The 12,357-nt window shown below is 33.6% G+C and overlaps 1 protein-coding gene across 4 annotated transcripts in view; it reads right to left on the bottom strand.

The window, feature by feature from the left end:
* Positions 1-12,357, bottom strand: part of Washc4 (WASH complex subunit 4) — a 63,384-nt gene that overhangs the window by 40,848 nt on the left and 10,179 nt on the right. For 3 of the 4 annotated variants that reach the window (XM_076855051.2, XM_076855050.2, XM_076855053.2), the window contains exons 7-13: positions 9,669-9,751; positions 7,938-7,980; positions 7,388-7,491; positions 6,579-6,699; positions 5,042-5,165; positions 4,815-4,942; positions 3,099-3,259 (exon numbers count right to left, since the gene is read on the bottom strand). In XM_076855051.2, coding sequence (XP_076711166.2) covers positions 3,099-3,259; positions 4,815-4,942; positions 5,042-5,165; positions 6,579-6,699; positions 7,388-7,491; positions 7,938-7,980; positions 9,669-9,751 — 764 coding nt within the window. The remainder of the gene's footprint in view (positions 1-3,098; positions 3,260-4,814; positions 4,943-5,041; positions 5,166-6,578; positions 6,700-7,387; positions 7,492-7,937; positions 7,981-9,668; positions 9,752-12,357) is intronic. The other variant, XM_076855052.2, reaches the window with a different exon arrangement.

The raw sequence follows: 12,357 nt of genomic DNA, 5'->3' as shown, positions 1-12,357 counted from the left end.
ACTCTGCAGCCCACCCTTCAGACAGCTCTATCACCCCCCAACTTGCTTTAAAATGTCAGGACAAAGCTCACACTGACTGCACTTCCCTTCTCCAGAGTTTCACTTTAGCGAGGTGAACTTTAGGTTTCTGGCATAATTGCAAAAAGAATGAAAAACATAACCACCACCTTTAGCTCTCTGAAACTCCAAAATTTTATTTATACACACACACACACAAACATACATACACACACATATATGCATACACACACACACACACACACACACACACACACACACACACATATATATCATGTACACTGTCTCATGTAAACTCTGTAATAATCTTAGGTGAGAAATAATAAAGATATATCTATCTCTCTATATATATAGAGAGATAGAAAGATCGATCGATTGATCGATCGATCTTTAAATTCAAATGAATTTAGAAACAAAATTTGTATGTGAACTTCTATCTCTACCTACTAAGACTCACTTCCTACTGTCTGGTGGGCTGATGTTCATCTACACTGCATACAGCTCCAGTGAAGCACAGTATATTCAGAGCAACCTGCACAACTCTACCCACTGGAGATGCCCTACAATAGGACTGATACCAGTTTGAATTCCTTTTCTAATGTGTACTGAAGTGTGTGGCCTGGCAAACTTCATTTCTCTAAACCGAATTTTCCTCCTAAAAAATAGGATTAAAAAGTTTAGAGTAGCAGTTAATAGTTTGGGCTCCAACAGCTGAACTTCCTGGTTCTGCCACCTAATAGTTATTTAAACTTGGGAAAATTTAATCTCTCTCTACTTAACTTTTCTAATCTATATAATGGCAATAACATGAGTTATCTATTTACTTCATGGGCTTTTCTGGTAAATAGAGGAAATAATACGTGAGAAGTTCCTGAAATTTTATTCATATATATATATATATACACACTCGTACACACACACATAAAATACACATACATACATACATATATATATATATATGTATTCACACATATACATACATACATACACACTCGATACAGTGAGCACTCCATAGTCTCCATCTGTTATTTTTATCATTTGTCACCTAAGATTATTACAGAATTTACGTGAGACAATGTGCATAACCCTTCAGCACAATGTCTGCTACATAGTGAATTGCTCTAAAATGTTATCATTACTATCTGTTATCTCCACCTTTCATTTTCAATTTAATCTTCTGGAGCCACAGAGATCAAATCTGCTCTCTCTTCACTTTGAATGACCCTCAGAAAGAAACTCACCACATCATTCTTCAGATTTCTCTTTTAAAGGACAAACTACAGAAAGACTCTCCATGGCCTTTAAAAAAAGAAGGCATGGTTCCCAGATCCTCTGCCATCCTGATCAGCTTTATTTAGCTGGAATTCTGGCCCTTGTAAAAAGCAGTACTTCCAAACACTAACTATGATCTAACCAATAAGAATTTAATGAAACTAACAATTCCCTTGGCCCAGATAGGTCCATGACCTGGGTACTATGTTTTTTCATGTGATCCGAGGATTCTCACCACAAAAGAATACTGAGCTTCTAAGAACTTAATTACCCACACATTTTTCTTAACTTACAGATAACACAACTATTTTTAACCTAATTCCTGTTAACCTAACTCTCCATCTGATATTAAATTCACCTCTTTATACCCAAACCTTTGTCCCTCTTCCACTGTTTTAGGATGTACAATAGAGCTCTGGTATCTCTGCTGTGAGCAGACCTACCTGAAGTGTTATCATTTTCCACTGACTAATCACAATATATGCGGCTCCTAAAAGATACTTTAAGGATTTCCTGTATTTCAGTAATGTTTCTCCTTCCCTCGTTGTAAAGCAGAGACCCAATTTCACCTTGATCATCAGGATCAACAGAAAGTAGTTAAGAATTCCTGTTATATTTTTCATCATAACACAGACAATATATGTATACAGAACAAAGTCAATGGTATAGACTCATGCCATTTCACTTAAAATCTTCATCCAATTTAACAAGTGTTAGCAGTATACTCATGTAACAATGTGCTATACATTGATTTCTGAAGCTGAGTGATGAAAACATGTTTCTTTACATTATTTTTATTATGTGCATGTTTGAAAATTAACCCAATAAGAGATAAACAAAACATAAAGATGTAAATGTCTGAAGAAACAAAGAGTTAAGTGTTCTTTTAGGAAATAGGACTGAGGTACAGGGAAGAACAGGACAATTGGGCTCAGGACAATTCTTTTTCTCTTTAAGCTTTATTACTTTTTGACTTTTTAAATATGCATACATTACTTTCATAAAAATAAAAGTAAGATGGGCATAGTGACGAATGTCTACAATCCCTACAACTAATAGAGTTGAGGCAGAAGGATCCAAAGTTCCAAAGTTCAAAGCCAACCTCATCAATTTACTGAGATCCAGTCTCAAAACAAAACACGTTGGGGATATAGTTGAGTGGTAGAACACTTGTCTAGCTTGTGCAAAGCCCTGGGCTTAATCCCTAGTACTGCAAAATAAAGAAACAGAAATTCAGATAAGTAAGTAAAAAGGGGAATAAAAAGAAGAGCAGCAAGTTAAAGTCAATTCCTCCAAATATCATGAACACCCAAGGTTCCTGATTTCATCAAAAGACATACATTGTTGGGTGAGGTAGCACATGATTAGAATCACAGTTACTCAGGAGGCTGAGGCAGGAGGGTTACAAGTTTGAGGCTGGCCTCAGCAACTTAGCAAGACCCTAAGCAACTTAGACCCCATTTCAAAATAAAAAATAAAAATGACTGTGGATGTGGCTCAGTGTTAAGCACCTCTGGGTTTGATGCCCGGTACAAAAAAAAAAAAAAAAAAAAAAAGACATACTGCAAATAAATCAGACTTCATTTTAGGGAAAAAAAAATATGGCTAATAAAAAGTGTATCTATAAACAATAAGCCTACACTTTAAACTGACTTTAAGCCTACACAATTTTTTTAAAAAAGTTTCTAGAAAATAAATCTAGAAATTGCCCAAATTTCTCTGGTAATGAAAAAGTACCCTTGATCTTATAATTCAAATGCTTTCAATATAAAACATATATTTTCACTAGAATTGCTTATGAAACCTACTTGGTAAGTGATTGAGCTTTCTGCTGTAAGAAAGTATCCCTGTGTATTTTAATGGCTTGAAGACTTTTTCTGTCTAGAAGTTTGGCAGCTGCTGGTATTTTCTGGATCAGAAAATTATCAGGAAACCAAATAATATTAGCAGTTAATGTGATGGCTGGTACCTGAAACAGTGAAGACAAGGGAGAAAAAAAATATTAAATGCAAGCTTAACTGTTTAGTAGTTCTACAATGTATATGGAAAACAATTCATGAAAAAGTAACCACACAAAAAAATTCATTAATAGAGCCAGGTGCTAAGGCGCATGCCTGCAATCCCAGTGACTTGGGAAGATGAGGCAGCAGGATCTCATGTTTGAGAACAGCTTTCACAATTTAGAGAGGTCCCCTACAACTTAGTGAGACCCTGTCTCAAAAATTAAAATAAAAAGGAGCATAGTGGAGCACACCTGTAATACCTGCAGCTCGAGAGGCTGAGACAGGAGGATCACAAGTTCAAAGCCAGCTTCATCAATTAGCAAGGCCCTGAGTAACTCAGAAAGACCCTATCTCTAAATAAATTTTTTAAAAAATAAAAAGGCTGGGGCTGGGGCTGGGGTTGTGGCTCAGTAGTAGAGCACATCCCTTGCATGTGTGAGGCCCTGGGTTTGATCCTCAGCACCACATAAAAATAAATACATACATACATACATACATAAAAGTATTTAAAAAAAAAAAAAGGCTGGGGATGTGGCTCAGTGGTTAAGTGCTTATGGGTACAAAAACATAAATCCCCAGTACACAAAAATACATAAATAAAACTTAAAAATAAAAAGGCATGGAGATACAGCTCAGTGGTAAACATTCCTGGGTTCAATCCCCAGTACCAAAAATCAAAACAGAACCAAAAAAAACTCATTAATATATTATAAAACAAATATTTTATTATGGCATAAAGTGAAAGCATTTCTATTTCTGGTGCTGAACACGTCAATTTTATTCTTCCTAAATATTAACACATACACAGGCACATACACACACCCAATTCCCCAATCTTTTACAGATTTTACAATGAAAGTACAAATAAAAACTTGAATCCTCATGTCCTTACTTTCACTCTATTATTAGTGAAAAGAATTTTTTTTTTCAAATGGGGGGGGGGGGACTGATGGCTGGTTCTCCTGTGGTCCTGTATAATTTGATGACATTACAAACAAACTAAATTTTCAATTCAGAAGTTCCAGGGAAATATCAAAGAAGCAGAAAAAAATTAATTTTTTTATACATTAGCAGAAAAAAAACTTTCAATTTTTTCTACGTTAACAGTAAGACTGAGTGACAAAAAGAGGAGGAAAAAACAGAAGAAAAATGCAGTATTAGCAGTAAAATATATAAGAAAAAAAATCTAAACATCCACCTGTCTATATATAGTCTTATGAAGTGGAATTGCAGAATATTTTCATTTACTATGTTACTTATTTCTGGAACGCTTGGATTTTAAAACTGAATACTATCAAGATACTGGCCAAATTTTATTGTTACACTGTGTGCATGTACAAATATGTAACAACATATCCCATAATTACATACATCTATAATGCACCAATAAGAAAATGTGGAAGAAAAAAACTCTGAATACTATCGAATTATTTTTGTAAATAAGAATAAAATGTATTTTAAATATCTAGTTATATCCAAAATCTTTTCAATCTACTCAAAAAATAAGTTCCAAATTCATACCTTCTTACAAATATCCAACAAAGACTTATAAAACTTTTTATCAACAGTTCGAAAAATTTGAAAGTGCAGTACAAAGAGTCCACAAATTCCAACATACTTGTCTCTCTGGTCAATTTCAGAAGGTTCTCCTTATAAAATAATAACACAAGAGAAAAATACACTTAAATTATGCTTATAAGGCAATGCAAACTTTGCAAACAAAAACCCCAAAATGTGATCTATATTACCAAGTTTGGCTTCTACATTTGCAAAAATTGAGCGAATACTATGTGCAAATTCTTCAGCAAAAGTGCTATTCTTTGACACAGATACTCCACCGTTGAGAGAATCAAACTGTTGTTCTATACAGGCCTATACAGGAGATATTTAAAGAGAAATTGAGACTCTTAATCATAAAGAATAAAACATTTAAAATATATGATAAACACCTATAGTTATCATTTTAATATTATTAAAACTGAAACACAGATTCTTACTTTAGTACCTAAGTCCTCTTGACTGAAAAATGTGTATGTACTTATACATCTGACTACAGTTATGTGAAAGTAATAAAACTAAACCTCAAATATCTAATTCTGGATAAACAGATATCCAAAATGATGCTTAAGAGGTGTACAGAAGATATTTCTGATGACACACTGGGAAGCATGTTTTTATTTTACTTTGCACTCTCAAGGGTAGAACCTGTATTTTTTTCTGTTTACATTTGCTTTCCTAGCACTTTATTATAGTATGTGTGGAAATATTCCCTGGCAAAAGAATAAATATCAAAAATAGTTACCTTCTGAATCTAATGAACAGTTAAATTATAAAAACAAAAACTGGGATTACTCTATTTCAATTGTGATCATGAGCAATATAAATTAAAAGTTACCCTGAAGCACATGTAAAACAGAATATAATCCAATCTCTTGGGAACACTACCTAAGTCAGACCTCTCCAATAGAACTTCCTGTGATGATGGAAACGTTCAGATTATGTGCTATCTGATTAACAGTTTGCCATGAATTACATGTGACTATTAGGTAATGGTAATACCTAAATGTAGATATTATGACTAAGAAAGTGATTTTTAGGGCTAATGATATAGCTCATAGTAGAGTGATTCCTACCATATATGAAGTACTTGGTTTGATCCCCAGCACCAGAAAAAAAAAAAATAGGGAGTAATTAATGTATGTTACTTAAGTTAATCAGAATTTAAACATCCATAGAAGGTACTAAATGAACTGTGCAGACTCAACATTATATTCCTTGAGCCTAGGATGAATTCATCAGACTTTTTTTTTTTAATGGTTTTTTAGTTATACATGAATACAATATCTTTATTTTGTTTGTTTATTTTTATGTGGTGCTGAGGATCGAACCAGGGTCTCTCATGTGCGAGGCGAACACTCTACCACTGAGCCACAACCCCAGCCCCTCATCACTTTTTTAAGGTAGTTTTACAAACCTAAATCTAGAGGTGTTTAACAACAAACAATATGTATTTAACAATAAAAAAATATTTAACACAAACACTTAAATCTTAGACCTTAATTTTCTCCTTTTATATAATTTAAAAGAAAACCCTCACCCCTAGTACAATCAATACACTTTTTTGTTTACTACTAGATACCAAAATAGTTATCAATTAATACACTAACAATGATTTTAAGTCAAAGCACTTTTTAAAGAAAAACAAACTCAACAGTATTCAAAAAATTCTTAGCTGGGTTAACTAATACAAGCTCATTGGTTATAGCCTGATACAGCTCTACTCACCTGAAATATCAGGCCATCAAGTAACTGCCCTTCTAGTTTTAACAAGAACTTTTCAAATGGCTTTAGTTTTTCTTCCTGAATTCCAAATTTGGAAGGGTTGTGATGTACAGACTTCAGTAACCTTGTAGAAAAGCAGGAAAAAGATCTACTTATTAAAAACTCAAACTTTTTCCTCATTCTTATACTTTTGAAAATTTGAGCAGAATAATCCTCATACATGAATTTTTTTTTTTTTTTTTTTTTGCTTCTTTATATCATCTTAAATTCAGATGCCTGGAGCTCTGTATATACCAGATATTTAGTGAATATTTATACACTGAATAAAACATAAAATAAAGTTTTAGAGCGTGTAATAAAATGAAGCCAATTCAGAGAAAAAAAAAACATCACTTGAACAGAGTCCAAGGAAAAAAATAAATCAGAGTCCTAAGGCAGGTAAATTAACATTTGACTCTTAAGAATGAGGATGCTTGCTAGGCACAACGGTGCACACCTTAAATCCCACTGGCTCAGGAGGCTAAGGCAGGAGAATTGCAAGTTCGAAGCCAGCCTCAGCAACTTAGTGAGGACTTGAGCAACTGAGAAGACCATGTCTCAAAATAAAAAATTTAAAAAAGGGCTGGGGATGTGACTCAGTGCTAAGGGCCCCTGGGTTCAATCCCTGATACAAAAACAAAATGAATGAATATGCTTTATATAGGTTTATCATTATTTATTATAGGATTTGCCCTCAGACAAATCCATCTGAAATTAAGCAACAGTACTATCTTCATAAATGAGAGAGAATAAAGTTATTTTAATTGATGTACCTTTTGTACATAGTCCAGTGGTCTTTCAGTGTGATATGATTATCAATAATTTCATCCAGAGTGAGCAAAATTGTCAGCAGTTCTCCCAAGTGCTCATACATAGTCTGTCAAAAAACCTTTAATGATTATCATTTAGTCACTAGGTAGAAATCAAGCCTCATATAGATTTTTAAAGTAAAATATTTGGGCTAATTACTGAATTAATTAAAGCAGGGGGGTAACATCAGTTTATTAAACTACAGGTTTGATCCTCAAATGAGACTATCAGTCTTAAATAGAGAACACTTTGCCCAATATTTCTTCCTTAATTATGACATTTTGCAGATTTATTTCACTGATCAAAGAGACTATGAAGAATCTGTACTGGGCCACAACCAGGAAAACTAAAAATAACATTGATAGTCAGTAATGTCTCATCAACTACACAAGTGAAAAGAGAATATGAAAAAAAATCCTATAAGAATCTTGGTATGATTGTTACACTTCCTAATCACACATACTCCAAAGTAAAACATAGTAAAAATGAGCTTTACTGGTCAAGTTAAATTACCTGAAAATGAACTCCAGTTGTCTCTATAATTTTGGGGGCAATCCTATAATAAAATAACACCCAAGTTAAAAAAAAAATTGCTTTTTTAAAAGAAACAGTTCATTCTTATTTTAAAGAATATACACGTTATCAGAAGCTCTTAGAATTTTAATATGCACTCATCTTAAGGCTTCAGTCATTAAAATTTAAGAGATCTAAGAAATTACTACCATGTTCCTCTCTCCTAAGAAGGGAACTGACCTATGCATTCAGACTGCTATCCCTGTGTACTCACAGGAAGGGACATGACAACATGTGGCCCATGAATAATCCTAGCGATGTAAACCTAATGACAGAAATAACAAAACTAAAACTTATATCTTTCTAACTTTTAGAATTCTTCAATTATCAGCTAGGCTCTTTGTATCCTACCCGAAGTGGTATTTTGGAACTAGGCCTCTCTTTGGTCAGATTGACTTCTTGTTCTTATTCCTACTGAAAAACATACTTCTAAGATTATACTAAAGTCAGAAGCCACAGAAACATTCATTTCACTTCCTTCCTAAACATCCAATTTACTCAACAATAAATAATTTACAATAGTATTTATATGTTAAAATACGTATAGATATTTCAAAGAACACATTTTTTAAAATAGAGAAAATTCATATCAATTTCATCCTTCAGGGTCCAAGTGGGGCCAGGAGAGACAGGGAGCTATACTCTCACTCTCTCCTGACACAGGGATAACTTCACTGATAAGCCAGAACAAAAAAGTACCTGATAAGAAATGCATGAGAATGAGAGTAAAAACATTCTACCCATTTATGAAGAGTTAAGGTACATTTAGAACAATGAATTAATAAATTAGAGTTAAGGTATATTTAGAACACATTTAGAACAATGAATCAACTGATGACCAAAGTAACAGTGCCAAAGTTGCCGTGGAATCTTAATAAATAACTTCTATGGGCCTCATATATCTCTTCTTACCATTAAGAGTGCTAGTCAAGGGGCTGGGGTTGTGGCTCAGCTTGCCTAGCACGTGTGAGGCACTAGGTTTGATCCTCAGCACCATATAAAAATAGATAAATAAAAGTATTGTGTCCATCTACAACTAAAAATAAAAAAATTTAAAAAGAGCCCTAGTCAAACATCTAAACAAAATTACTGTAAGGATATAATTAAATAGTAAATGTGAGAAAATGTTTAAGTATAAAGAATTAATCAAATGGTAGATATTATTGTGTGGTAGTAAGAATAGCAAACGCTCTTAGAAAACTTGATCACGTTTCTTAATTTAGGATAGTGGTCCCTAAATTTGGAAGATTATAGGACTACAAAATTTTTTCAGTATAGATTCCTTAGCTCCACTCCTCAGGATCCCTGATTTTAAGAAAAAAAGTCTCATGAATCAGGAAACTACTAATGTAGATAAGAAAGGAGCGAAGAGAGAGTATAGTGCAAGAATAAATTCCACATTAGTTTTTTTCTATATGGTCAAATTTCTTCTAAGTTTTTTTTTTCCTGGTTGACATTCTCATTCAGACAAATAATGGGGTCATGCACTATGGTAGAAATTGTGCTTATTAATTTATGTAATGTACCCATCAAGAAGCACTTAAAACATTGTAAGCATTCAAAGAATGCTGAATAAATAAGTAAACAAAAAACTATTTCAGATGTTTAGTTTTTAAAAGACATTTCCTGTATCTCTAATATAAAAGCAAAAACATATCTAAAATCCATTACTTGTTACTGATATAGAGGGCGGCCAACTGATGGACTACATTCATCACCACTTCATAGCATCTCGTAACAAAACAAGACAGTTCCTGAAATGATAAGTTGAGTATGTGTTACAAAATTGCCTTTTAAATGTCATCTTTTTAAACTAATTTTTATGGTAAAGAATCTTTGAAAAATAATCACTTTCTAATAAAATATCCAATTACCCACAAGTCAAAAAACTTAAGCATTTCTCAAGCAATCAATTAACTCACTTCCTGCATCCCAGGCCATTCCTAGTTCTGTTCCCACTGCACTTCATTCAACTTCTATTTTAAGTCTAATTGTTCTAGCTATTCATATAGCATCTAAGTGGGATTCATTCCGTCTTTGAATATCTATTGCCTAGCATAGTAGCTAACACTGAATCATTGCTCAACATGAATGAAGGAGCTCAAAGGCTGCCAGTTTTGGAAAATAGGAAGATGAGAGAAGGGGTCTAGAAATCACTTCAAATATTAAGTACCTTTATAATCTATAAGTGGGCTTGGCACACAATAAATGAAGTAACAATTACTCCAGGGTTGTGCTTGTCATTAAATAATAAATTCACATCTGTTGTATCTCAGACCTCGACTTTTAAACCCATAGAAACAGTGTGTATCTAAAATATTTTAAATCTGATTAAATTTAAAACTATTTTAAATTTCAAGCTCTATGAGGGCAGCAATTTTTGTTGGCTTTATGTACTGTTGTATCCTCAGCACTAAGAGTAGGTGTACAGACATCATAAAGTGTATTTACACAAATCAATACAGCTATAACACCACTAAGCAATATAATCTTATGGGAATACTGTTGTAAATTCAGTCCACTGTTGACGGAAACAGTTACATGGCACGTGACTGTATGTGCAATTATTTTAAAATGCATTTTTTTCTTAAAAAATGCATGATGACACAAAATATTTGAAAGAATTATAAAATGATAAATCAAGAAAATGCCAACTAGAACAGAGTTGAGGCAGCCATATTACTATCAAATAAAACAGATTTTATGAGCATTACTATAGCTAATTATTACACAGGTTGAACATCCTTTATCTGAAATGCTTGGAACCAGATTTGTGCTTTTGCTGGAATACCTGAGAATATTTGCGTATACATAATGAGATATCCAGGGGATGGGAACCAAGTCTAAATATGAAATTCATTTGTTTCATATACCCCTCATATACATAGCCTGCAGGCAATTGGATACAGTATTTTTATTAATCTAGGTTATAATATTTTCTACTTGTGATTGTCACATCAGTGCTCAAATGGTTTCAGATTTTGGAGCTGAATGTTTTAGTATTTTTGGATAGGAGATTCTCAACCTGTATATGTAACGTATATTTACACAAATATATATATAATGTTTTTTAGTTGTCAATGAATCTTTATTTTATTTATTCATATGTGGTGCTGAGAATTGAACCCAGTGCCTCCCACATGCTAGGTAAGCGCTCTACCACTGAGTCACAACCCCAGCCCCCACAATTATATATTATATAATTATTATCATAGCTTAAGAGTCACCTCATAGCAATAAAAGATTAAATTTATTAAGAATCATTAAAAATTCTAAACTTGTATACACAGGATAAAATATCTGCAAATTAAGAAATGCAAATTTGATAAAACTAAGGGGAGAAACTGACACATTTACTGAAACCCTATAAACTATATTTTTTAGACACTTTCCTATCCAGAAGACCTCCTGCTAGATTCTGCCAATAAGAGATTAGGAGGCAGGAAGAGGACATGCTTTCAATTTTTTGCTGTTTTTAATCAAGATACCTATGTAAGAGTACCTCACCCCAACAATGGAAGTTTGCACCAGTATCCAGTTTCTTTCAGCACTTCAAATATAACCTCAAACCACCCTCTCAAGGTACCAGCACAGGCAGGGCCACATCTTCAGGGATATGAACACCAATTCCACATGGTTATTTCAAGCTCCTAGATTCTGGAAAACCCAACTTTTTCCTTCTGTTCCCTTGATGTTGAGGTCATATCTACTTCCTTTGGGTTACCTATTTTGTTCTTTCAGTCCTCTAATTCCTGTGTAACCAATTCTTTATATTAAATACCCTCTTTTTAAAATATTATTGTGTATATCTAAGGTATGCAACATAATTAGTTTTTTTTGTCAAATGCAGCTAAAATCTACTCATTTAAAACAATTCCATATAAAATTTTATTGCTTATTGCCCCCATGTGGTAAATTAAGATTTCTAGACTTCTTGCTACACTATTTGCCATTTTGTAACCTCTGATCTAGATCTTTTGAAGGACCTTCTGTGATTTCTTTTCTAGATAAGACCTTGAATAACACATACCATCATCAACAAAATGCTCTCAATTAGGTCAAGTAGACACCCCACAAAGAAATTATAAGGATTCGAACTGCCGCAGTCTCTGGCTGGGCACAAATCACGAGTCACCACACAGCTTTGTAGATTCAAACAGCAATTCTTTATTCCCGAACTCACACCGTCCGTCTACAAACACGTTCTGGGGAAATCCACGTTTTCTGCCCAAATCCACACTCTCTGCCCAAATCCACACTCTGCCCAAATCCACTACTCCTGGGCTTCTGTCTCCCAAAATATACTGTCTGACCCTAAGAACTCAAGAGGAACTCAGCAGCAGGATACGCCCTATTCTAA

The sequence above is a fragment of the Callospermophilus lateralis genome, chromosome 4 (assembly GCF_048772815.1).
Source record: "Callospermophilus lateralis isolate mCalLat2 chromosome 4, mCalLat2.hap1, whole genome shotgun sequence".
Classification (NCBI taxonomy): domain Eukaryota; kingdom Metazoa; phylum Chordata; class Mammalia; order Rodentia; family Sciuridae; genus Callospermophilus; species Callospermophilus lateralis.
This window is presented reverse-complemented; position numbering and strand designations above follow the sequence as displayed.